The sequence below is a fragment of the Notamacropus eugenii genome, chromosome 3 (assembly GCF_028372415.1).
Source record: "Notamacropus eugenii isolate mMacEug1 chromosome 3, mMacEug1.pri_v2, whole genome shotgun sequence".
NCBI classification, from domain to species: domain Eukaryota; kingdom Metazoa; phylum Chordata; class Mammalia; order Diprotodontia; family Macropodidae; genus Notamacropus; species Notamacropus eugenii.
Genome location: NC_092874.1, coordinates 194,433,300 through 194,459,494, shown reverse-complemented (window position 1 = coordinate 194,459,494; position 26,195 = coordinate 194,433,300). Strand labels below are relative to the sequence as shown.

The 26,195-nt window shown below is 42.6% G+C and overlaps 1 protein-coding gene across 1 annotated transcript in view; it reads right to left on the bottom strand.

Moving 5' to 3' along the window:
* CD9 (CD9 molecule) overlaps positions 1 to 24,342 on the bottom strand; it is a 52,097-nt gene extending 27,755 nt beyond the window's left edge. The window contains exon 1 of the mRNA XM_072653710.1: positions 24,075 to 24,342. Within this exon, the coding sequence (XP_072509811.1) occupies positions 24,075 to 24,140 (66 nt within the window). The 5' untranslated portion in view covers positions 24,141 to 24,342. The remainder of the gene's footprint in view (positions 1 to 24,074) is intronic.
* Positions 24,343 to 26,195: the final 1,853 nt, after the last annotated feature.

Genomic DNA, 26,195 nt, shown 5'->3' with positions numbered 1-26,195 from the left:
TCCTCATATGTAAAATGAGCTGGAGAAGGAAATGCAAACCACTCTAGTATATTTGCCAAAAAAACCTCAGATAGGGTCACGCAGTGTTGGACACAGTTGAAAAAAAGGACTGAAATAAAAAAAAATTATTTTGATTGTGCTTATATAGAAACATGAAATATCTATTCTCAATCTTGAAGGAAGCTAGGGATTCTAGAGGTGAGGAGCCTTCTGGCTTATTTTCAAGTGCGGGAAATAAGCCCATTCTAATGCATGAAGACAGGAGCCAGCATGCCCAGATCTGGAAACAGTAGATTAGTTAGGTTTAAATTTAGGAGGGAAGATGAAGAACTCTATCAATCTGTAAAAGTAGAATGGAGTCAGGTTGTGAATGGCAACTCAGCTCTGTCATTTGTTGTGAGACCTTGAGCAAGTCACTCTTTGGGTTTCAGTTTCCCTCTTTGTAAAATGAGGAGGCTAGACTACATGACTTCTGAAGACCCTTTCAACTCTACATCTATGACCCTATGGGAAGGGAAAGAACGGTGATCAACCAGCAGTCTATGTCACAGTCCAGGCAAGAGGTGATAAGGCTCTTAATCAGATAGCCACCATGTAGAAAGGATGGATACAAGAGATGGTGCGAAAGCAGAATTAAAAAGAGTTGGCAACTGATTGGAAATGGGAGTTGATGAAGAAGGTAGAGTTAAAGATAACTCCTGGGTGACTCAACAGTGATAGGGAAGTTTGGAGGAAGGCAGTATGGGGTGAGGAGGGAGATGAGTTTCATTTTGAGTTTTTTTAGATGAGGTGGGACATCTAGGAAGAGCTGTTCAGTAGGAAGCTGGTGAAGTAGGGTTCAGCAGAAAGACTGGGGATGGATATGTAGATTGGGAGCAGAAGAATACACTGAAATAGATGCGAAGGGAGAAGGGTAAAGACCCAGGATTGCTGGGCTCTACTCCAAATTTTTCCACTAGTTAGCTATGTGATTTTCTCTCTCTTTGCACTTATAGCTCATTTCCTTTCTTACCCTAAAGTGACAGGAATAATGGACAGCCAAAAGACTACTTGAATGTGGAATGGGCACTTGGCTCTGGGCAAGGCTGGTTCAAGATGGCAAGAAGTCACATGTCTGGGTGCTAGATTATTTTAGAAGGCAGAGGTGTTTTTTTTGTTTTGTTTTGTTTCTTTGGGTGGTTTGGTGAAGCAAGGTCTTTTGCAGATGAGGAAATAAATAAACTCAGAAAGAAAAAAGAATGGACTAAAATCATATAGCCCAGTAGAGCTTCAGAGCTGCAGAACCTAGCCCCATAGACTCTCAAATGGACCTGTAGTTCAATCTATATTTAAGGCAAAAATCCCGTCCTAGAATGTAGTCATTCACCTACTTAAAGACCCTGGAGTTCCTGACCTTTCGGCCATGAAACTTTCTACTCAACAAATTAAATAGCCTGACAGTAGCCAAGCCATATCACGTTTACATTCAGGAGTCACCTTAGCTTTGGAAACAAAAAAAGTTCTAAATTAAGCACCAGCCCATTTCTTAGTTGTTTCTCTTACCCCATCTCCTCTTCCCTCACCTCTATAAGTGTACATTAAGCTGAGCCAAGAGCAACACTTCTTAAAAAACAAAACAAAACATGGGAAAATCTTTTAAATATATTTTATTTTTTACCCAATTATATAAAATATTATATTTCAAAGATTTTCCTCATAGCTTTTTTTATGAATTAAATCTTTATAAGGATAAGATCAGAAATCAAAGTGCAACAAAAAGCACACATAGTTGAAATGAAAAACAAGTTTCCACTTCAAAATGAGGCTTAAATCTTTTTTTAAAGTATTAGGGAGATTTGGGTCATTTGGCAGTACAAAAGTTGCAAAACTGGTTTCTATTTAGAATGTGAGTATTCCTATTCAGTCAGCCAGATCAAAAGAAACACTTGAAGTAGGTGTGGATTGAGGGGGCAAGAGAAGATGAGGAATCTAGGAGTAAATGGAGGGGAAAAATTATGCAAATCAAAAAGAAACAGGTTCAGATCTGTCACAGAACCACAAAATGTCAGAATTGGAAGAAACACCAGAAGCCGTGTAGTCCAATTCACATCAAAAATCTGCCCTAGAACATAGGACCATCACACAGAGGCAGAGACAAGTTCCTAGCCTTTAACCCAGGCAATCTCCACTGGAACTGTGACCTGCCTAATCCTGGCTCCTGTGTCTTTCTTAATGAGGCTTAAGGTTATAGCAGGGGATGACCTCTCCTGTTGAACCTATTCCATGGGATCTTACCTATCCCTCTCTCTGAACCCTTTGAAATCTGTTCTCAAAGGCAAATCTAGTTGAAATTAACTGTCTCCTTACAGCAAAAAATTTTAAGCCCTTCCTACTTAACTATGTTTCCTTAGGTCTCTTCCCTATGGATACCCTGGATTTCCTCTATTGACTCAAGTTTTATTTTTTTAATTTTTCAGTGTTCATTTTTAAAAATTTTAATGTGTTAATTTCCGTGTTAATTTTAACAGACTGTTTCCACACCAAAGCCTTCCCACGTCTATCCTTCAGAACTGATGAAAATATGTACCACTTTGTCCTGGGGGAGAAGAGGTGGGGAACATGTGGCCCTATAGGTCCTGAAGTGAGGCCCTTTAACTGAATCTGAACTTCACAGAATAAATCCTCTTAATGAAAGGATTTGTTCTGTAAAACTTGGACTCAGTCAAAAGCCACACCCAAGGACCTTGAGAGCCTAGAATGTGTACTGAGTACCAATACAGAAAGCAGTTTACATTGGTGCTTACTTTGAGTTTATCTGCCTTAGAGTTAGGGTACAAAATTGCTTCTTAAAAAATAGGAAGTAGAGTCAGGATCAGCATGTTTTTGCAAGAAGTTTTCTCCCATATTCTATCTAAACTCTCCTGAAGGTATTATTTCTTTTGTTAATCTGACCTTAAAGAATGGGGACAGGGATACATGGTGGGGAGAAGGGGAGGAAGGAGAAAGATGCTGCAAAATAGCTGTGTTTTGAAAAGATGGGGCAAGATAGCAGTGATACTCTTAGAGGCTGAGTAGATTTTCCTCTTCCTTTGCAGAAGGCAGTTAAGAAGCCTGGGAAATTCAGGACACCAGTCTCCAAGGCTGGGGATGGGTGGGAAGGAAGGTGGAAGAAGCGGGTAACAGGACAAACTTCCCCATTACCCCAGAACCATGACTTCAGTCCCTCAAGGCAGGATCTAACCTAATTAGATTCAGCAACAATACAGGTAAATTCCCACTAGCCCTATGACCCTCTAGAAGAGATGTGTAGCTCTTTAACATCTGCAAAGCACTTTTACAGCAGTTAACTCGCTAGGATCTCACAACTCTGGGTAGGCATTATTCCCCCCCCCCTCCCATTTTATGAGTGAGGAAACAGAGGCAGAGACATGTAAAATGATTTGTCCAAAGTCATGATAGTAATAAGTGAATGAAGCAGGTTTCAAACTCATGTCTTCCTTACTTATAGGGAAGCCCTCCATCTGCTTACATTAACACTACCTCTTAAACAAGTACAAAGCTTTCATTAATCCTTGGTAAAATGAGGGGTGCCATTCCTTGTTCCCTCTGTCTTCAAAGGTAGTAAGGCATAATTAAGAATATGCATGCAAAGCACCTTGAAATCTCTATATAACTCAAGAAATATTTATGAAGGATCCACTACGTACAGGGCATTTGGAACCATAGAAGGTGCCAGACTTGGATTCATCTCCAGATGTTGACACTCACTAACCCTGTGACCACAGACAAGTCAGTTTGACTTTCTGAACCTCAGGAAGCTCTTTTACCAGTCACCTACATTTAAGTGGGACATTTTTAGCAGAGGGAGACCCTCCATCCAAGGAAAACGCAGATCTTTTGATTTCTGTTCAAGGCACAGTTCAGCTGGGGACAGAAAAGGAAAAATAAATAAGCAACCAACAACTCTAGGGGCTGCTGAAAACCAATGGAGGGAGAAGGGAGAATCTGGAAAGAACTCAAATAAACACGGCACAAACAGAATGTGGTAAGGACAAAAGAGAGAGCCCTATACCAAGATTCTTGGAGAAAGTTTGAAGAGGGAGAAGTCATTGATACATATAAGTTATTGTTATTAGTACTACATATTATCTCCTGAAGATCATGGATATGAATACTTCTTCCAGCAGAAATATGAACCAGGGCATAACTGCCAGGGTCAGCAGTTTATCAACAAGGATCTTCTCGCTTCTACTGTCAGAGTTAGGCCAAGTCATCCCCCAGGGCCAGACCAGGTAGTTGGACCTTAGAAGAGTCCAACTCAGCCACCTTCTTACTAGCTTCCACCTTAGAATTCAACCCTGTCGTCTATCTCCAAGGTTCCTCGGGTTACTTCCCCCTCAAGGTTTTCTCTAGCCAGGACTAACTTCCCTAAGGACTCATTTCAGCACTGGCTTTCTCTCATCTCTCCACCCTTTCTTTCCACTCTGGTCCCAGAACACTCCTTGTTCTCCAATGCCACTTCCAGGGTTTTCCTCTACCACCACCAGTCAGCAACCTCTCCTCCTCTGAGGCTCATACTATCCAAGTAATGTAGATTCCGGTGGCAGTCAGTTATCTATTGACCCTCAGAAGGAATGAGCCTCGACGAGCCAGTGCCTGGCTCACAGTTTCTCTTCATCCCACATCCTGCCTTTACACTAGGGAAATTCAATAAACATTTTGGTGATCCTCAAATAAACTAACATCCCACTTTCCCAATCCATTCACATCCCAAGAACTACTTGTCAGCTCTCCCCAGATGTGACTGTACTCTCACCCAGACATTTCACTTTACATGCTCATCAACTCCAAAATTCCTTTATCTGATCACAATCTTGGACAATTCCAGTTTTGCCTATGCCTTAGGATTTCTAACCCTGTTTTTCTATCCTCACTGTAACCCCCTTAGTTCTTTTAAAATTTTATTTGTTTTATTTTTAATTAACGAAATAAAATAAGCATCGCCACAATATAATAGGATAAAAAAAGATGACTAAACTTCAAACTGCTGCAACTTGCTATTCCTTCTAAAGATAAAATAAAGTTATCATATAAATTTCTATTTTTCTTCCCTCCCTCCCCCACAGCTACCATCAGATACACACATACACATATGTATATATATAATATATATGTATAAACACACATGTAAATCATTCTATACATACTTCCAATGATCAGTTCTTTCTCAGAATGCATAAAGCATCTTCCTTCATAGTCTTGTGTAATTAATCTAGGTATTTATAAGTCTAAATGACTTAATTCCTCAAAGTTGTTCTTAAAACAATATACAATGTTCTCTTGGCTCTGCTCATTTCATTCTTCATTTTTTTGTGCAAGTCCATCCAGGTTTTTTTTAAGATCAACAAGCTCCTCATTTCTCACAGCACAAATTACCTTCAGCTCTCTCCTACCTATCATCTCTGCCCTGGCTGTGCGCTCTTGCCTGCCCTATCTTGACCCTTTGGTGAACCAGCTAAACTCTACGCTACCCTCTTCATCTGAATCCCTTACCCCCATTTTATCACTGATCGTACCCTGCCAACCCCAATCCTGGATCATTCCCATATCCACCCTCTTCAGTCTTATTAATGTTTGTACTGCTTGAGAAAAATCACTAAAATGTGCCGAATGGGTCCATTATAAATTAGTTACCTCATGCCAGTTGGGCCCTCACCACAAAGGAAATGTTTTTTTACTCCTTTTAAATTAATTTTACTTTAATCTTCACAACCAAATCTTGTCTCCCCTTAAGTCTTACACAGCATTTCCTCTCTCCACTCTCTTAAATTGAGGACCTCATTCTATTGCTCCTGCTGTTTCAGTCATATCTGACTCTGATCCCACTTGGGGTTTTCTTGGCAAGGATACTGGAATGGTTTGCCATTTTCTTTCTCCAGATTTTACAGATGAGGGAACTGAGGCAAACTGAATTAAGTGACTTGTCCAGTGTCACAGGGTTGAGCGAGTCCAGGTTTGAATTCAGCTCTTCTGGACTCTAAGCACCATTGCTCTATCCACTGTACCACCTAATTACTCCCTTATTTTATACTTCATTAAAAAAACTTAAAGTCATTGTCCGAAGACTTCCTTTTCTCTCTTCCTCTTCATCTCCTATGACTCAGACATCTTTCCGTTCTATCTCATCTTGCACTCTGGTCTTGGTGAAGAAGTGGTCTTTCTCCTTGCCAAGGCCAATCCCCGTATGCGCACACTTGATCCCATCTTCTCCTGTCTTCTGACCATCATCCCCACTCTCTTTTTAATCTCCAAATTTCCCCACCTACTAGCTACTTCCCTGCTGCCTATAAACACTCTGTCCTCCCCATCCATAAAAAAACCTCTTTCTTGATCCAACTATCCCTGATAATCTCTTCCTAATCCATCCTAATATCTCTTCTCCTCAGTTAAATTCCTTGAGTAAGTCAGAGACTTTCCCCTCCTCTCTGTTCTAACCCCTCTACAATCTGGCTTCTGACCTCATCATTCAAATGATGGCGACCTACTAGAGTTCTCAATTCCTTTTTGGTTTTAGTTCTGGTTTGCTTTGGCTCCTACTTTATTCATGTGAGATGGAAAGATGAGGCAATTAGAGGATTTTAGTGGAAGAGAGTGACTAATAATAGAAAAGTAGCATGGCCTAATGGAGGGAAAGTCAGTCTCAGAATTAGAAAGACCCAGGTTCAAACCCCACCTCTGACATATACTGACTGTGTGACTGTGGGCAAGTCATTTAACTTCTTAGAGTCCCTCATGCAGTCTTATAAGATCAAGTCAAAGAACAGTTGCTGACCTACAACGACAGAGGGAGTTTCCCTACTGAGAGTTCTCTCTACCAATAAAAAACAGGCCTAGTTCAAACAAAAACAAAACCCAACCTCAAAAAATCCCCACTAACCTCATGCTAATTATAATTAGCCAAGAGAAAACTAGAGGGAAACATGATAGGGATCTTCAAGTATTTGAAAGGCTATTATGAGGAAGACAGGTTGGACTTGTCTTGCAGTGGTTAAAATTGTAGAGAGGCAGTTTTAAGCTTCACATAGGGAAAGTATCCCCAACAACACAGCTATGCAGAAGTGCCAGGGACTACTTTGGGAGGTAGTGGGCTCTTCCTCACTGGAGTTTGATAAGTAGGGGCTAGAGGATTCTTACTGTATAGCAGTTTGGACACTTCTAGACCTTGTGAACTCAGGCTCTGGGATTGGCTATTTTCAAAGCTCTAAGAGGGAGGTAGAGGGCAGCTGGGAGGTGCAGGGGATAGAGCACCAGGACCTGGAGTCAGGAAGACTCATCTTCTCGAGTTCAAATCTGGCTTCAGATAATTTCAGCTGTGTGATCCTGGCAAGTCTCTTAACCCTGTTTGCCTCAGTTTCTTCATCTGTAAAATGAGTTGGAGAAGGAAATGGCAAACCACTCCAGTATCTTTGCCAAGAAAACTCCAAACAGGGTCATAAAGAGTCGGACATAACTGAATAACAAAAAAAGTAGGGAAGCAAGTCTAATGCAGTAGAAGAGGTGATCGATCCAAGTTCATTTGGTAGGAGCAGGTTAGGAAAAAGGGTGGTCCAAAGACAATCCCATAGCACAGCAGTGGATACAAGGCTTGTGCTCCCTGACTTTTTCTCATCTACCTTTCTGGTTTGTGAACTCTGCTCTATCCAAGAGTCTGGGAATATCAAGGAATGTTTTAATTCCTTACCCTTTCCCAGAACCTTGATGTGGATTGGTAGGGTGCCAGGTAAGACAAGTCAAATCATCATGGGAAAAAGGTCTGAGGAGTGGGGCAAGAGAAAAAACAGAGGGTTCTAAAGAGACCAGAAGATAGTGGTGAACTTAGGAGTCAACAAGACTTGAGTTCGAATCCAGGCTCATAAAGGAGGCAGGATTATTCATTTATTAGCTCTTTGACCCTGAGCAAATCACTTAACTTCTCTCAGCTTCAGTTTCCTCATCTATAAAATGGGGGTGAAAACACCTACCTCCCAGGCCTGTGGAGAGGGTCAAATGAGGTAATCTACATAAAGCACATAGCAAACCTTAGCCAGGTAAATGCTAGCTATCCTTAGTTTCAACTTCTGAGAAGTGAAAAAAATCTTTCTAATTCTTTGCTCCAAAACCAAAGAACCAGAACAATCCTCAGGTAGAAATCATTCTGGTTGGAAAGGGCTCTAGATAACATCCAGTGGAAATCTATCCCTTTAAGAGAGGAGGAACCTGAATTCCCAAGAAATCCAATAACTTGGCCAAGGTCACATAGTCAACTAAGGAGCAGAGGTGAATCTAATTAAGATTATTGTTAATTCTAAGCAAACACTTTAATGGGTATTCATGACCTCATTGATATGAGCACTTCCTGGAATGGCTCAGATCCCACCTACCTCACCCATGCATTCCTTCTTACTCTGTGTGACTGCTCAATATCTTCTTGGGAATTCCCACACTGGCCGCCCCAGCTTCAACCAGGAGCCTCCTTTCCCCAGGTCCTTGGCCATCACGTGCACTCCAAAGGAGCACACAGCTTAGCAAGTACTTAGCCTGGGGTTTCCCCACAGAACCAGTCCAGTTGCAAGTCTCCCTGAGGAGGCACTTTACAACATTTCTCTTGTGTAATTCCTTATGAAGGGTTGCACACACCCACCATGCCTCTCAACGTAGCCCTGTGAGCAGCCTCAATTTTAATTCTTTGGAAACTGTGACGTTCCATAGAACACCAAGAGAATAAGGAGATGTAGGAACCTGATCTGTTATTTCAGTGGTTGCTACAGTGGATACGAAAATTCCCCTTACTCATTCAGGTCAGCACCATCTCGAGATGCCTAGAGAAGTTAAGTGACTTGCCCAAGGTCACCAAGCTGGGATGCTTCAAAGGTCAGAGGGGCAGACGCAGAGTGGATGGGGAGAGAAGACCTGGGTTCAACAGGAGAATATGGTTGTTCAAAAGTTACCTAAATGTCAGGACATGCCTCTTGTGTAGAGGCAGATGAGGGGACAAATTCTGAAACCACCATTTACTGAATAGTAAAAGAGGTAAAATGGGGAGAGATATTACTGAGGTCTCCCGAGGCTGCTGATCATATGATTCTATTGAGGGGATGAACACAAGCCAAGGGAGACTTACTACATAAGCAATGCAGATTCAGCATATGTTATTCTAACACAACTATTCAGGACTCAACCTCCCTCCCTTCCCCCACCAGTTGGGGCCTAAGGGCAGCATCAGTAGTCTCTCATCAGTCCTTCAGTGTAGGGGAAAAAATCAGGCAGCTGCAAGAATTTGAAAACCAGCAGATTTGAGAAGTCTTTTTAGAGGTAGAGATGAATTCAAAATCCGAACCATCATCCTAGGGACTAAATAGCTTTTTAGCATGGTCTGCTTTTTAGAAAACAGTCTTAAACAGTGGGTAAAAGCTTTGAACTCAGTCTAAGTCTTGCTAAACAAGTGCGTCTGTCCACATACGGTCCTACCATATCTTTAATTTTGCTCAGGCCAAACAAAACACAGCACTTGGAACAGAATGTCTCCTCCCACCAATTCCATTTCCACTGTAATTCCTTCCTTAGTTTCAGACACAATTCACAAGTCAGTCCCTCAGTGAAGCCTTGTCCAATGTCCATGATGCTCTTAGGACTTTTCACAACAATACTCAGCTCTTTCTCTCTTCTGTCTCTCTTTAACTATCATTTTCTATCTACTATATGTTCATCTGTATACATGTCAACTCCTTTCTTCCATTATGCTATAACCCTGGGATCAGAGACTGCAATCTCCTTTTTCCCTGAACATAATCTTATACGCAGCAGATATTTATCAATGACACATTCAATTCAACATGGTATGTACTGCACATGATTTAAGAGGAAACTAAATCAATTCCAGAAAAATCATCTGATCAAGGAATTTAAAAACAAAAAACCTTGCAACATTTGCTTTCTATCATGCTAGGTCTTGATGAGACTGAAAACTCAAAATCATGCCACCACCGCCAACAAGTTCCTGCGTTATCTGCAGATCAGTAGTTTCAGAGACACTTCCTCTACTAGTGACCCAGGACGCTGCTCCTATTACAGAGCAAGGCACTCCAATGAGCAAGTCCAAGTCACGAGTGAATCAGAACCACAAGCAAAGGGAGCTCTTTGACATTTCACAAAGATATCTATTTCCTAAGCACAACTCATGGGGAGGCTGGGTCATTGGGAGCACTTGAGTCAGGCGAGGGAAACAGAGTTATTATTTTAGCCAGGTCAAAGCCAACCTCTATGTACCCCATTCCCTTCCTCCGCCTTCTGGCCCTTAGTCACACAGGTTATTTTCCCAGAATCCACAGGTCTCTGCTCCTTTTACTTTTCTTTCTTTCATGATCTTCTCTCTCTTATTTTTTACTGTGCACATATCCTACATATCCTTTCCAATACAATTGTTTTTTTTTAATCCTTCCTTCACTGCAACCTGCAATCTTGACTCAAAAGGAGAAACTTCTGGTCCCTGCAGGTTTCACAGAAACTACAAGAGCTGCTGTCTAGGAGTGGAAGGGGGAAAACCCTAAGACTTTTCAGTGATTCGAAGACACCCTTCACATTCCAACCACAACACTAAAGGGGGCAGCCAAAATCTGGTTAAATATAATGAACAATTTTGGTCCAGGAAAATAGATGATAAAATATACTTCTCATATCCATAGAAAGGTGGAAGACTGTGGGTATGGAATAGTATATATCTCCATAGAAAGGTGGGAGACTGTGGGTATGGAACGTTACACATGACGAGAAATGCAATCGCTGTGTTAGAAGCCTACCTGGCACAGGAGTCTGGGCACTCACTAGATCTGTGGGCAGAAGTTCGGAGTTCAAATTCAATCTCAGATACTAATAGCTAATTAGTATGAGTGACCCTGGGCAAGTCACTTAACCTCTGCCTCAGTTTCCTCATCTGTAAAACGGGGATAATAATAGCATCCAAATTCCCAGGGATGCTGTAAGGACAGCATGAGATACAGAAAGGGCTTTGTTGCCAAAGAATTATATAAATACTAGTTGTTATTTTGGGTCTTTTTTGGCTTTTTTCCCTGTTAAAAGGAAGAGTTCAAGGTCTAAGTCAGAAAATGTGATATAAAAGCAAAACTCATCGGTGGTACAAGATTAGAAATAGAAGTACAGGTAGACTCTATATAATGCTCCCAGCAGAGTCTAACTAAAATCTCCTAATTAGGAACCGTTTTTAAAACTGGTCTGTTGCTACTTGGTTTCTATTATCCCAAACAAAGCGCTCCCTTGTAACACCATTTTGCCTAAAGTGGTGCTGGAGAGACTCGTTAGTGCCAATAGAAGGGGTATGCCTGAGATTGCACGGCTGTTCTCTAGAGCAGGGCCCACAATGGGGAGGGCCTATGCCTCTTTTAGCCCATAAACCCCACTCCCTGGAGCAGGTTCTTAGAAGTGATTTAGCACATCTGTCTTTCAGTCTGTTTAAAAAAAAAAGTGTGCATATGGGGGGAGTCATCTTAGCTTGGCTGCAGTTGGAAATCTGGCAAGGGCTGCCACTGTGCATCTATCAATAGGCCATTGTGGCTGTGGACAGAGAGCAGTTTATCAGCCACTGGCCCCACTCTCAGAATGCCCTGCCTCTTCCAACAGCTATGTCCTGGCAATAAAATGGCTTCATGACAGGCCCAAGCTTCTCTCTGCTCTTGCTCAATAGTAGGCCATGTGGAGGCAGGGGCTTTTGGGTGAAGGCTTTTCCAGGACTTCTGCCCCTCAGGCACATCTTGGCCTTTTTGCTACTGCTGCATCTGGGTTGTGTCTGCTCTCAGCCCGCGTCTTCTCTGCTATACCGACATGTGAGTGAGTTCGTCTGTGTACACGCACAGCATGCACTTCACTAAGTGCAGGAAAAAATCTTGATCAGGGATTTCGGTCTTATTCACTAAGGCTATCATTAAATTTCTGCATGAGGCTTCAACGTCATATATCAACTCAACTAAAATATTTATTAATCATCCACTATGTGCAAGGTGTCACAGCTAGGTAGTAGAGGGAGTCAGAGTGGTGGACTGGCCATCAGGAACATCTGAGTTTAAATTCTGCCTCAGACACTTACTGGCTGTGTGTCATTTACTTAACCTCTCTGCCTTGGTTTCCTCATCTATAAAATGGGAATAACATTAGCACCTACCTGTCAGGGTTGCTGAGAGGATCAAATGAATTTACATTTGTACCATCATTTCAGGTTTCACTTATATCCAACTCTTTGTGACTCCATTTGGGATTTTCTTGGCAAAGATACTGGAGTGGTTTGCCCTTTCCTTCTCCAACTCATTTTACAGATGAGGAAACTGAGGCAAAGAGGGTTAAGTGACTGGTCTATAGTTGGTTGCTTGTTGTCCTTCGTTCTTCAAGAGGACCAAAATGACATCACTAGGCTAGCGTCAAGTTGTATCCAACTATGACCAGTCAGACCAGTATGAGGTTGGTTGGAATGCTCTACCACAAGTCGGGCACATTTGAACATGTGGAGTCTAGGGTCACACAACTACTAAGTGTTCAAGGTGGGATCGAACTCAGAAAGATGAGTCTTCCTGACTCCAGGCTCAGCAATCTATTCAATGCACTACCTAGCTAGCTGCCCCAAACATTTGTATAGCACTTAAAGGGCCATATAAATGCACACTTATTATCAACCTTATCCAATACCAAAACTAAATGACTGAAGTATGAGTAGGGATCTTGTGGATGGAAGTCATGAGCTAGTCAAGAACCTGCAGAGAGCAGAAAAAAGGAGCCCCTTTAATGAGCAATCAAAATCTATCAGCTGGCAATGGTCTGGGGAGATACTTTAAATATGTGAATTATTCCATATATAATCTGTCCCCAAACCTCTACAGTTCTGAAACTCTGGGATCTATTCATTAGATGTCCTTTTTATAGAATAACATTTTTTTTCCTAAGTTGAAAGGGACCTCACTGGCAATATTGTATAACTCATATTCCCCAAAAGAAGTCCCCCTCCTGTCATAAAATAACTCACAGACAGCTAGCCTTTTCTTGAAGACCTTTGGTGAATGGGAAATGAAAACATAAATGACAAAAACAAACTCAATCACTTTCCCTAACGTATCTGTGTCTGCCATTAATCTTGACCTTTTCTTCCCAAATCACTGGGTCTCTAGCTGTGAATGCCCTAGATGCCAGTCCTTGGCTCTGTGCTATAGTAGGGGTTAATAAAAAATGAGTGGCTTGGATAATGGGACATAAAGCATGACTATTAATGCTTGAGGATGATACCAAGTAAGGAAGGACAGTGTGTTGTATTTTAGAGTCAGGATACAAAAAGCTCTTGACTTTTGGGGACAATGGACCAAATCTAACAAGATAAATCTTACACAGTTTCAAAAACAATGAATTTCACAAGTACAGGACAGAAGAAGATATAACTAGCCCACAATCTGTATCAAAAAGATCAGAGTGGACACACTAGATTGCAAATACAAGTGGCAAATGCTGTTAACAGCATGACAGCGCAAAAAACCCCCAAACAAACCCTAAAGTGATACTGGTGAGGGAGGGCTGTACAGTGTCACCAGCCTCACTTTCTTCTCCTGAGCCATCTGGATCCAGTGACCAGATATTCATCAGGATGACTGGAGATGGCCCAGGATGCAATGGGAGACCTTGGCCTTTCAGGCTAAGGCCTTTTTCAGGTATTCACTTAAAAGGAGGTAATGCCACATTAGGCTGAATTAAGAGAAGCAGAGAATCCAGGGCTAGGAAAGGATAGTTCTTCTGCACTCTCTCTCAAATCAAACCACATCTGGAGAACTGGGGTCAATTCTAGGCATCATGTTTTGGGAAGAACAACTATAGTGTCCAGAGGAGGCCAACCAGGGAAGAATTCTCAAGACCAAACCACATATGGAGGTCAGTAGAAAGAATTATGGATGACTGAACTGGAGAAAACAAAAGACAGAGGGGGGAACATGACAGCAGTCTCTAAATATTTAAATAGCTGTCACATGGAAAAGGAATTAGGCTTGTCCTGGTTAGCTCCAGAGTATCTTCTATAAGCAATAAGTAGCAGCTTCAAAGAGGAAGATTTTGGGTTCAAAGTAAGGGAAGACTCTTTCTAATAATTAGAGGAATTAAAAAACAGTTGGTTGTTTGAAGAAGTTACGGTACCCAAGAGGCCTTCAAAAGTACAGGTTGGATCACCAGTTGTTAAAGATATTGTAGTTGGGGATTCTTGTTCAGGTGACTTCAAAGTCCTTTCCAATTCTTGAAATTCTGTTTATCCTACAATTGGGGAATGACTCATAGTCTTATAAAGTTGACAAAGTTCTTTATATTCTTGAGACATGAGACTATGAATTCCCCTCCCAATTTTTTGTTTTCCTTCAGATCTTGGCTGCATTTGTTTATTTGTAGAAAACCTTTTTAATTTAATGGAAGTGAAATGATCCATTTTTTACCTAACTTTGCTCTCTATCTCTTGTTTATTTATACATTGTTCGCCTATCCATGTCTGAAATAAGTTTCATGTTCTTCTAATTTTCTTGGAGTAATCTCTCTTTATATCTGGGTCATGTGTCCATTTTGACTATATCTTGATAAATTGGTCTATGCCCAATTTTGGCCATACTGTTTTCCAGCTTTCCCAAGAATATTTACCAAATAATGAATTCTTCTCCCCAAGTCTTAAGTCTTTACATTTGTCAAATACAAGGTTATTATATTTATTTGCTGCTATAAATTGTATGTCTACGCCGTTGTATTGATCTACCTTTTTATATTTTAGCCTTCATGTAAGCAAAAGGTTCTTCTGGAGCTGAATATCTCCCTTTTTTTCAGAAATCATTCAAGGAAAGATCAAGTAGGACTTTCTATCTCCCCTATTTTGGGGAGAAGTGAAAAAGGATATGACCTTCATGGGTAACCTTCTCTTTGTTCTGAAATAGTGTCAAGCTATGGGAAAACTGAACCTAAAAGGTGAAGCCTGGCAAGAAGCTAATAAAGTTCCACTTGTCTGAACTACAAATGTAAGTCATCACTCATTAAATTTAGAAAAGAAAGAGGGAAAAGGGTTCAAAGCTCTTCTTGAGGCTCTGATTAGGTCAAATCAGAGCCAGGATGGGTGGGGAAGCTTTTCTAGGCTCTCTCTGAACATAAGAAAACATGTTCTTTTTCCATCCACTTTAAAAAAAGTATTACTGAAATCTTGTTTTTTCGTACAACATAGTTTCCTGATTTCCTCCTTCCTTTCACAAAACCCTCTTTTTTAAAAGGAAATTTCAAGCAAAAACAATATAAGGCCTATATTTGACATCACATGCAACATTCCACATCCACAGACTCCAGAGAGGAATTCCACACCTTTCTATGGAGAGAAAGGAGGCATGTTTCATCATCTGTTTTCCTGGACCAAGACGGGTCATTACCAATTTTTAGTGTTATTGTAATTCACTGTAATTATATTCTCCTGGTTCTGCTTCTTTGTTCTGCAACAGTTCATGAGAATCTTCCCATGTATCTCTGAACCTTTACTTCTTATGCTTCAATAGTAATTCATTACATTAATAAACCATAATTTATCGAGCTATTCCTCAATTGATGACCGCCTTTGTTTCTTGACTTTAGCTACCAGAGAGTACAATAGAAATTTTGGCATATTTCATTTCTGTCTTTTACCTCTTTGGAGCATACAGCTGGTAGCCAGATTATTGGGCCAAAGAGTACGAACAGGTTGTTGATTTCCTTCCCTTCCTCTCTCTGCTATTATCTTAAATAAATTTCCAGAACGGTGAGAGCAATTTACACCTTCTTCTTCATATGCAATCCTGAGGACAGGAGTGGGGAAAGGGAGAAAATTTCTGAGGGATAGACATCTAATACTGCATGATGGGAAAGTGATAGGACACAAGACAGAGTGAGGGGAACCACCTGGGGAATGATGCTTCTTGAGATAAATGGGGGATGATAAGTGTAGGTATCCCTCAGGGTTCTGCTCAGGACCCTTTTCTTTTTTCTCTCTATACTACCTTCATTTGGTGATCTCATCACCAAATGGATTTAAACTATTTTTATGCTGATGACCAGCAGCTAGGTGGCACCGTGGATAGAAGTGCTGAGAGTCTGGAGTCAAGAACACTCATCTTCCTGAATTCAAATTTGGCCTCAGACAACTTACTAGGTATGTGATGTTGGGGCAAGTCACTCCTGAATCCTATTTGCTTCTGTTTCCTCATCTGTAAAATAAGCCGAATAAGGAAATGACAAACCACTCTAGTATGTTTGCCAAGAAAACCCTGCAAAAAGGGTAACAAAGAGTAAGACACAACTGAAATGACTGAACAAAATATTGAGGATTCTCAGATCTATTGTTTTTGCTCCAATCTCTCTGCTGACCCCCAATCTCCTATCTCCATCTGCCTTTCAGATATCTTAAACTGGATGCCCAGTAGACATCTTAAGCTCAATATGTCCAAAATAAAACTCAACCTCTACTCTCTTTCTCTGTATGTGTATATACACATATATGTACATGTATGTGTGTATGTTCATGTATGTATATATCCCTCCCCACCTGCAACTTTCCCTATCACCTGCTAGTTTCACCTTTGTAATTGCTCTTGAATCCACCTGGTTCTCTCCCCTGATACTATCACCTCTTTAGTGCAGGCCCTTATCACCTCACACCTGGACTACTGCAATAGCCTGCAGGTGGGTCCACCTGCCTCAAGTCTTTCCTCACTCCAGTCCATTTTCCATTCAGTCGCTAAAGTAATTTTCCTAAATCACAGGTCCCATGATGTCACCCTCCCTTACTCAATAAACTTAGTGGCTTCTTACTGCCTCTAGGATCAAATACAGAATGCTTGGTTTGTCATTTGGAGTCCTTTATAACCTAGCCCCTTCCTAACTTTCTAGTCTTATACTTTGCTCCCGGACTTTACTCTTCAATCAAGCGACTCTGGGATGAGCCATCAACTGCCTCTTGTGCCTTTTCTCTTACTGCACCCCCTTCCCCTCCAGCGCTTTGCACACATTTTTTGAATGTTGTCTCCCTCATTAGAGTATAAGTTCCTTAAAAGCTGGGATTTTTTTTTTTTGCCTCTTTTTGAATCCCCAGAACTTAGCACAGTGCCTGGCACTTTATTTGTTGTTTAATCGTTTCAGACTTTTTGTGACCTCATTTGGGGTTCTCTTGGCAAAGATACTGGAGGGATCTGCCATTTCCTTCTCCAGTTCATTTTATAGATGAGAAAACTGATGTAAACAGGGTGAAGTGACTTGCCCAGGGTCACACAGCTAGAAAAGATCTGAGGTCAGATTTGAACTCAGGTATTCCTGACTCTAGGCCTGGCACTCTATCCACTGCACCACTTAGCTGCCCTGCCTGGCACATAGTAGGTGCTTAATAAATGTTTAATGATTGACTGATAATCACTGGAATGTTAGCAGAGGACTGAGTTCAGAATGGCAATCCACATGTCAATGAGTCTATACAAAGAAAATATACTTGCTATCAAGGTATCCCATCTGGGATAGAGATGGGCCTTCTACAGTTGAAGGTTCTCACTAGAAAATGAAAGTGAGTTTTCTAAAGGAATGAAGTATATAAGCTGTTGTCAAATATCAAATATCACAAATCTCCAAATCTGAAGATGCCACATTTGATTTTTGGACCCCCCTTTGGTGAGAAGTAAAACTTAGTGGGGCCATGGATCTATGGTTTGTAATTGATCCTGAGAGAAAGCTTCTAAGATCCTATCTTCTCTTTCCAAAAATGACATTGCTGACAGTGGTGACTGTACTTGGCTGTCAAGACAGATGCATGCTGTGCACCTGGAGGTTGTTATGGATTTAAGGTCACATTGTTCCCCACTGCCTATTCCTATTGCCAGCCAAAGGCACAGATGATAGCATAGTCAATGCTTGATTCAAATAAAACATATACTAGTGCTAACTGGAGCAAAGGGTGGAACATGAGAAAGGGGAGCTTGGAACACAAAAGATGAATACGGAGGGGAAAAAATTCTAACTTCCCCTTTCTTCCAACTCAACAGAGCTTGACAACTTGCTGCTAGCAAAATTTGTTGTACCGCTTGTGATCAGGGAGTTTGTATAGTGAAAAGGAGGCTGGATTGCGGTTCAGAGGAGTTGGATTCAAGTCCTGGCTAAGCCATTAACTGTGTCCTTGGGTTATGTCAGGAACATAACCCTATCGGGCCCTAATTTCTTCATTTGTAAATAGAGGTTTAGATGACGTGATCTCTAACAATTTTGCTTATAGATTTTAAGACTCCAATATATTAGATTTTTCCAGTTATTTTTCACTTGACTGCCAGACTTAAATCATGTGATAATTAGAAGGCCCCATGTAGAGCCAGGTGTCACTCAAAGTGGCCACACCCATTTATAAATGAACTAAAATGACGTCAAATGGAACTCACCAGGTTTGTCTTTTTTTTTTTTAAAGAATGGAAAATTCCCATGTAACTTGCCTTCTGAAAGCATTGTTCCTGAATAGGGGGGTGGGGAAAAGGATAGAGAAGAGATGTCCTTCTTTCTCTGGTTTCAGGTGCCCTACCCTCTCCCTTCCCTAACCAGCCAGAGTTTTGGCGATAACAACCTCATCCGCCCATTTTGTATAGATGCCAGAGGAGGGAAGCCATTTCAGTACAGTGCTTCAGAGATGGTTTTCTTGGCCAAAATGCCCACGTCAAGAATTAGAGCTCCTTGGAACTCGGGATAAATGAGGGAATTAGGTGAAGGGATGTCAGGCTCCTTTTGTATCTTCCCTGAACCCCTGCTGTACATGCTGGCACTGGAAAGTTGTTCTTTTTAAAAAGGCGGGGCACTGCCCCATAGCCTCACAAGTTCTAACCTATGAAATGTGGCTACATGATTCAGTGATTACAGAGATAGTGAAGGTATAGGGTCTCCTGGCACTGAGGAAGGAGGGAGAGGGAAGAGAATGGAGCAGAACAAAGGTTGTATATACCTTTATGGAAACAGCTGTGTTTAGGGTTCAAACTTTCACAACTCCACCAGGAACTGCTGCCATCCCATTACAGACTCTGCCGGCTTCTCCTCCTTTCTACCCCTCCCTTACTTTTTTTAAAAGTGAAGTTTAGTTTTAAAAGCATAAGAGGCTTCTGTGTGTGGGTGAGGAACAGGAATATCCAAACAGAATAGGCCTAAGCTCAGAACCAGCAGAGAGCCTCCCTCTGCCCCCACCCCCAGTCAGCAGCTTGGCACAGACAAGTCTGAAGCAGTGGGCAAGGCTCATTACTGAGTACACAGTTAAGAATTACATTCTAGAGGTCTACAGCACCACAAATAGGCCCACTGGATTTAGAGTTGGAAGCGGGCCTTAAAGAGATGGCATGGTTCAATTCCCTTATCTTACAAGGAACTAAAGCCAGGAGTACTGAAGTGATGTAGCTAGCACCCAATAGCTCTGCATGGGGCTAGATCTTTGAACCCTAAATACGGTGCTTTTTTCTACCATATCATATAAAACTGAAACCAAGACCTGTGAAAACTGGCATAATCTTGATAATCTTCTCAGCTTCCCAATAAGCTATTAGGCTTATTTATTGCGCAACTTGTGCTTACTTCTAGCTTTAGGTTTCTGCTTCAAGATGGCAGAAGGGTTGGATCAGTCCTGCTACAGGAGTACAATGAGGTGGAGAAGTTTCACAGAATCCTAACTCTGTAAGGGACGCTCAGAGGTCACTTAGTCCAAGACCCTCATTTTATAAAGGAGAAAACCAAGGCCCAGAGAAGATTAATGACTTTTAAGTGGTCGCACATCTGGTGCCAGTTATGAAAACCCTGATACCAGGCAAGAGGCGTATATTAAGCCCTTGGTTGGTGCATGGCCCTGAGCTCTTTCCACTTATTACACAGGGCTTCCTGGTAACGGGATGGTTGCTTTGCCATTTTCTCCCTCCTCCCTCCTGCAAAGGTCTTATTCACAGGAGTATCATGGGTAAGACACTTGGGGAGGTGGAAAAGAACAGGGTTATGTAGGAGAGGATTATTCTTCTCAATTGTAACTACCAGGGAGCTAGGAATCCCTTCTATGTTCCCATCAAATATGCCCAAAGAGGGTTGATGTTGATTAGCCCATGTGAGTGCTATTCCACCCACATATTCCATATAAGATGGAACATATTCTATATAAGAATGCCACAGCATAGCTTATACTCTGTCCTGTATCAAGTAGGCTAGCACTTATTTTGGAAAGGGTGGGTAAGAGGGGAGAGTCTAAAGGAAAAGGAAAAACTATCATCAAACTGGGCAGTTTGAACGATTCAGTCACTAAGACAGCAGATTGTTGGTGTGGTTTCGGGCTTCCCAAGAAGCTACACACTGCCCCTGAACGCTGGCCTAGATTAGATGTCAGAAGGCCAAGAACAAGGATATGTTTTAGTTGGGTACCCCTTGGCCCAAAGATGACCAATTGAAAACAATCATATTTATTAAGCACCTACCATATGGAAATATGTGGAAATACACAGACAAAAGCCAAAAAAGTAATTTTTGAGGTGCTTTCTAGTCTACTCAGCAGAACAGGATGCATCTGATGCAAAAGTACTTTAAGATAATCGAGCATACAATAATTTAAGTGGGAAATAAAAAAGGGAACTTGGAAGATAAAGCTAGCCTTGGAGCTTGAAAAGACTTGATCCAAGTCCCACTTCTAACCCATACCAGTTGTATGAACCTGGGAAAGTCACTTAACCCCCCAGAGTCCCAGGCAAGATTATAAATTGCAGAGCAGGTGGCTACTGACTTAAAATGGGAGAATTTCTGCACTGGGATTTTCCAGTGCAAATGCTGATACAGGTTGGGTGCAAATTAAAAAAAAAAAATGGATGGATAAGGGACTTGTAGTTTTTTAGTTCATCTAGTGTTTTCCCCAAATCCCTCACAAACTCTTTATTTTAACATCTGCTCCAAAATACATGTATGCTGAAATTCTTGATACAGAGAGGCAGAGAAGTGAGGGCATGATCCCAAGAAGCCACTATGGTTCCTGGTCCCTTTCCTTTCCCAATACTTCCTTTCCCCTCAACCTCCCCCTAGAAACATGGCTATTTGTCGGATTTTGAAACTCCCTCAGATCAGCACCTCTCAGAAAATGGAGCTATAATGTCATGATAGAATAGAAAATGCTGAATCAGAAAAACCTGGATTTGAGACCTGGTTCTGCCACTAGCCTTGGACAAGTCATTTCTTCATTTGTGAATCAGGGATACTACTCACCATATAACCAGGCTGTTGTGGGGATCAAATGATAGATATAGTGTATGTAAAGATACCTAGTAGTTGTAAAGCACTATATAACATCAGTACAAGTGCCCCACCATACACACACACACACACACACACACACACACACACACACACACACACACACACACACACACATAGATAACATCAGTACAAGTGCCCCACCAATATTTCAGTATTTGGAGGATTGACACAAATGCTATTCCTTTGCCCCCTCTCTCCTCCCCCACTGAGTAACCGATTGAGTAAAAAGTATTTGAACTGAGTCAGAAGACAAGACTACTCATTAGCGGCAGAGCCGGATTAGAAATTTCTCCACATCCCTGGTCACGTAACTTATTGCCAAGCTTTCATTTCCTCACTTTTTATAAAATGGAGTTTAGTTAAATGATTTTTAAAAGCTTAATGTCTTATTACCCTCTCTCATCTTCCACTAACTGAGTAGGGGCACAGAGACCAGGGTCTGTCCTAATACTGAAAGTACCTTCCTAGGAAAAGGAAGTAAGAACCAGAAGAACCAGCAGTACAAGGGGCTCGGTGGGGCTGGGAAGGGATAACCATGAGGATCTGAACATGGCCCTTCACTGAGGAGGAAGAGACACAAGGGGTCCCTGTGTCTAGATACCAGTTCATGGTTTACAGCTAACTGGGGTGTGGTGTGGAGGAAGCATAACATTTAGGAAAATGTTAAGTCATATTTGTTTCCCTCTGAAAGCTGGGGTGGGGACAGATCAACTCTTCCAAGATACTTTCTTCATACTATGGAAGCCACTCAGCTCTTAAGTATTAAAAAGGAGGGAGATAATAAGCAAGATGACAGGTGGCAGAATACAGGAGGAAAGAGCTGATCAGCAAAAAGGGTTCACCAGGCATCCCCCAGAATAGTGAGAAAGAGGGGCAAAGGTAATGGTCCTGATGGTGGCTTTCTCCGTACCAGCTTTCAGTGCTCTGTGTCTAGCCTGGGAAGACTCTGCAAGGATGATGAGAGACCCTGTACGATGTCCCCCGCATCTATGCCTTCTCTTAGCCTTGGGCTAGGGATGGAATCCTGGGTCTACCACTTACTGTGCAACCTTGGGCAAAAATCTTTTACCTTTTGGGGTCTTAGATTCCTGTCTCTAAAATGAAGGGGTAGGATTAGATGATCTCTAAGGTCTTTCCAGTCTATGATCCTCTAGATGAAAAAAAGGGATTCTGAGTATCAACAAAGGGTAAAGAGAGATTTTTTCCCCAAATTGTTGGAATTGGAATTCCTAATTCCAGCGAATAGGTAGAAATGCAGTACCCTTCACCATTCCCCATTCTCCCACACCCCAACCTTCCTCAGCCAGGACAGTAGCATTTAGCCACATATTTATCTAAAAAGGAACTGAATTTTTCCCAAGTCTCTTTCTGAAATAGCATTGTGCAGAGAGCTGGGACACCTAAGTCTTAGTCCTTGTTTCTGACCCACCTTAAATACGGGTGGGGAGAACAGAATGGGGGTCAGTTATTTTTCTCTCCGAAGCTCAGTTCTTCTACTCTGAGAAGGTGGGGCCACAGGAAGGGGGAGGGTCCTAGTCCTTGGTTGAACTCAGGAAAGTGGTAGCTAGTCCAAGGTCTGGGTAAATGGGGTTGCAGATCCCTGCTGCCACCTAGACCTGGGGGAAGAGGTGAGGCATTTCTCTCCTTAGGCATGAGGGCACCTGATTCCTCATAGCCAGGCATGCTCCTAGCCATGAGAAGCCCAGTACTCAATTGGGAAACCAGCACTGATAGAGATCTCACAGTTCCTCCTCCCTTAGCCCCCAGCATTTTCCCAGTTAGGATACAAAGGAGAAGAAAAAATATGATAGGATAGACTTTCAGGTAGGGTTTGACGGAAACTCTGACTTTCTCACGAGTCAAAGCCCGCTAACGGTGAGGCGTAGGGCCGCGAGGGACACAGGTTCTTCACGTTGACCCCCTAGAAGGGCCTGGTAAAGGGGTACAGCCACTAGAAGCACTTTAAAATAAGGCATGACAAAGGAGTGTAGTGTCCTCCCACCTCCTTCCCAGTTCTCTGTGAGGGGGAAAAATGAAAAAAAATTCTTAGCAGCTTCACCCCTTTCCCAATAACTCTCCTTCAAGTTGCACCGCCCCAAAACATCAACTCCACGCTTAAACACTGCCTTCTAGACCTACCCTGAACCAGCTAGCAAAGCCCAACAAGCTTCCTCAACGCTAGTAGACTCGGGACAGGGTGGGGACTAGGTGGGGCCGGGGAGGAGACTCCAGGGTGGTGGAAAAACAAGCCCCGGCCGGTCCTCACCCAAGGGGTGCAAGAGGAGCGGAAAGATACCCTGGATCCCAGAACCCTATAACCACATCCAATAAGACATTCATGGGGACCGTAAACATCCCGTCCGTCCCATGCCCTGGCCAGTGCCCAAAGGAATCCTCGGTGACCATCGCCTCCACCTCCCACCCAGCTCTCCTTAGTGCAAGGTGGAAGGAAACTCCTCCTCCTCCTCCTCCTTTCAGGTTCTGTACTGGCTTGTCCCGACCCGTGCAGTCGCACGCCACCCGGAGGAGATGCCACCTGGCGACAAGGACAGACACTCTTTCCTGAGTCCTACCGCTCTTCCCCATCCCGTCCCTGCCATCTTCCCTGGCATCCGACCCCGCACCAAGCAGCCCGGCTGCCAGCTCTCTCTGTTCCATGCAGGACGAGGGAGCAGGTGAAGAGCGGGGCATGGGGTGCAGGGTACAGGGGTGCGAGGCGTTTACCTCTGCTCACTCACCCAAAAGATGAAGTTAAATCCAAACAGCAGATATTTAATGCACTTGGTACCTCCTTTGACCGGCATGGTGGAGACTAGGCTGGGCTGGGTTTGGGTTCTTAGGGAGGAAAGCCGGGCGCGGACAGGGACTGGATCGGACCCAACAAGTAACTAAACTAAGGTAGGAGCGGGTACTGGGTGGCCTTAGGGCTGCACTTTTAAAAAGTGCCACTCCTTAAGGCGCTTCGCCTGGGTTCTGTGCGCATGTGCGAAGAAATTCCGTGCCCCCGCCCCCGCAGACCCCTCCCCCTTTTTCCAGCACCTGCCCCGCCTCTGCCCTCCTGACTCGCCCCACCCGAGTTCTGGGGTTTGTGTCCAGTCTAGGAGGTGGCAGACTGGCTTGCGGCTTCCAGCGCCGGCTGCACTGGCACCGCCACTGTCAAGGTGCAGCTGCGTGTCCAGGAGATTGTTGTGCCATCCTCAAGAAAGCGATGGCCAGCTGGCACCTTCCATCCTGCCTCAGCAATGCAGAGAGGTCTTTGCAGGCGGCTCCACCGACAGCCTCACACCTTTCCGGGGATGCTGTGGGCATGCCCATCGAATCCCCCCCTTACCCACTCCGGGCTCGTTCCACCGAGTTCTTCTTGCTAAGAGCATTTGGAGACCCTCTTTGCTTCCTAAAACCTTAAGATTTGAAACTGGAGAGGAACACAGAACTCTTCTAATTGAAATCTCATCGCTTCATTTTACAGATGAAGGAAATTGAAGCCATAAGAAAAGAAATGACTTATGGCTCAACATCTCACGCATAGTAAGGAGTACAGCTGAGACGCCTACCAGCTCTTTCCAGTTTTTCTTCGTTCCTAGTTGGATGCACTTTTTAAGGCTTCGTTTTAAGAGAAATTTCCTACTTATCTCATTTCCCAAACCTTGCATCCAATCAAGTGATCCATTCATTTAGCAAAGTAGCCAAGCTCATCAGAGGAGAACTTAGAAAATAACCCGTTCTCTCTTTGCAGTGGTAGGAGACTATGGAATGGTGTACATACTGTCAGAGCCAGTGGATGTGTTGGTTGGTTTTGCTGAACTGCTTTTTTTCCTTAAATATGTTTTTGTTACAAGGGAGTATAGTCACTGTCTGTAGTAATATGAATTAATAGCTACTACAAGGAGACAAAAAGAGCCCAGGAAGAGCCCAGAAATAAACAACTGACTTGCCAAGAAGAGGGAGGCAGCTGCCAAAAGCAACATAGGGTTAAAATAGAAACTCGTTTTTAAAAAAGGATGATTGAAGGTTATGAGCACTATTGTCTCATAAAGCAAAAAGGAATAGTAGAGTGTGAAACCGGTTTAAATGAAGCTTGGCAAGATATCCAACTAAGCAAAGTAAATCCAAGGACATTCAGAGATGAAAATAGAATGACTCCTAACAGAGGAAAAGGGGAAAGATTTACAAAAACTATGGGAACAAACTGTTTTCCTGATTAAGGACTGTAGTAGCACCATGCTTAAACTCTAACCTCACAGCCCCAGATGTATTTACAGAGGAGGTAGAAATGACACTAGGTTGCTTGCAGTTTGTCCTTCATTCTCAAAGACGACCATGCCATCAGGGAGGTGATGCTAGGACATACAGGTGAATTGGATTTAAGTGAGGGAGGGCTGTGAAAAGTCACCAACCCCACTTTCTCCTCAGGAGCTCTCTGGGTTGAGTGGCCAGATGTGGATTTGGGCAACTGGAGATGGCTTAGGATGCAGTGGGGGTCCTTGACCTTTTCAAGCTAAGGTTTTTAACAGGTCTCAGTTCGACTGAGTAAGTACCCATTCAGTGATGAAGGCTTAACAAAAATAAGGCAAAGAATGATCTCTTAAAAAAAAATAGATTTGGGAGGGGAAGACCCTCAAGGTTTCTGGTCAAAAAGAAACAATTGTTATTTATGTTCATTCTGAGTCAATCAGGGTCCAAATTGACCAAGTAGTTTGCTCTCGAACTAGAGCGATTTCCGGTTAAGACTGGTCTTTAAGAGAAAAAACCAAACCAAAACAAAAGTTTCAGAAATGATACCAAGGAGAACCAAGGAAAGTGGTTGAATTCGACTGAGGTATTTATAGAAGAGATTCAAACTGGGACAATACAATTGA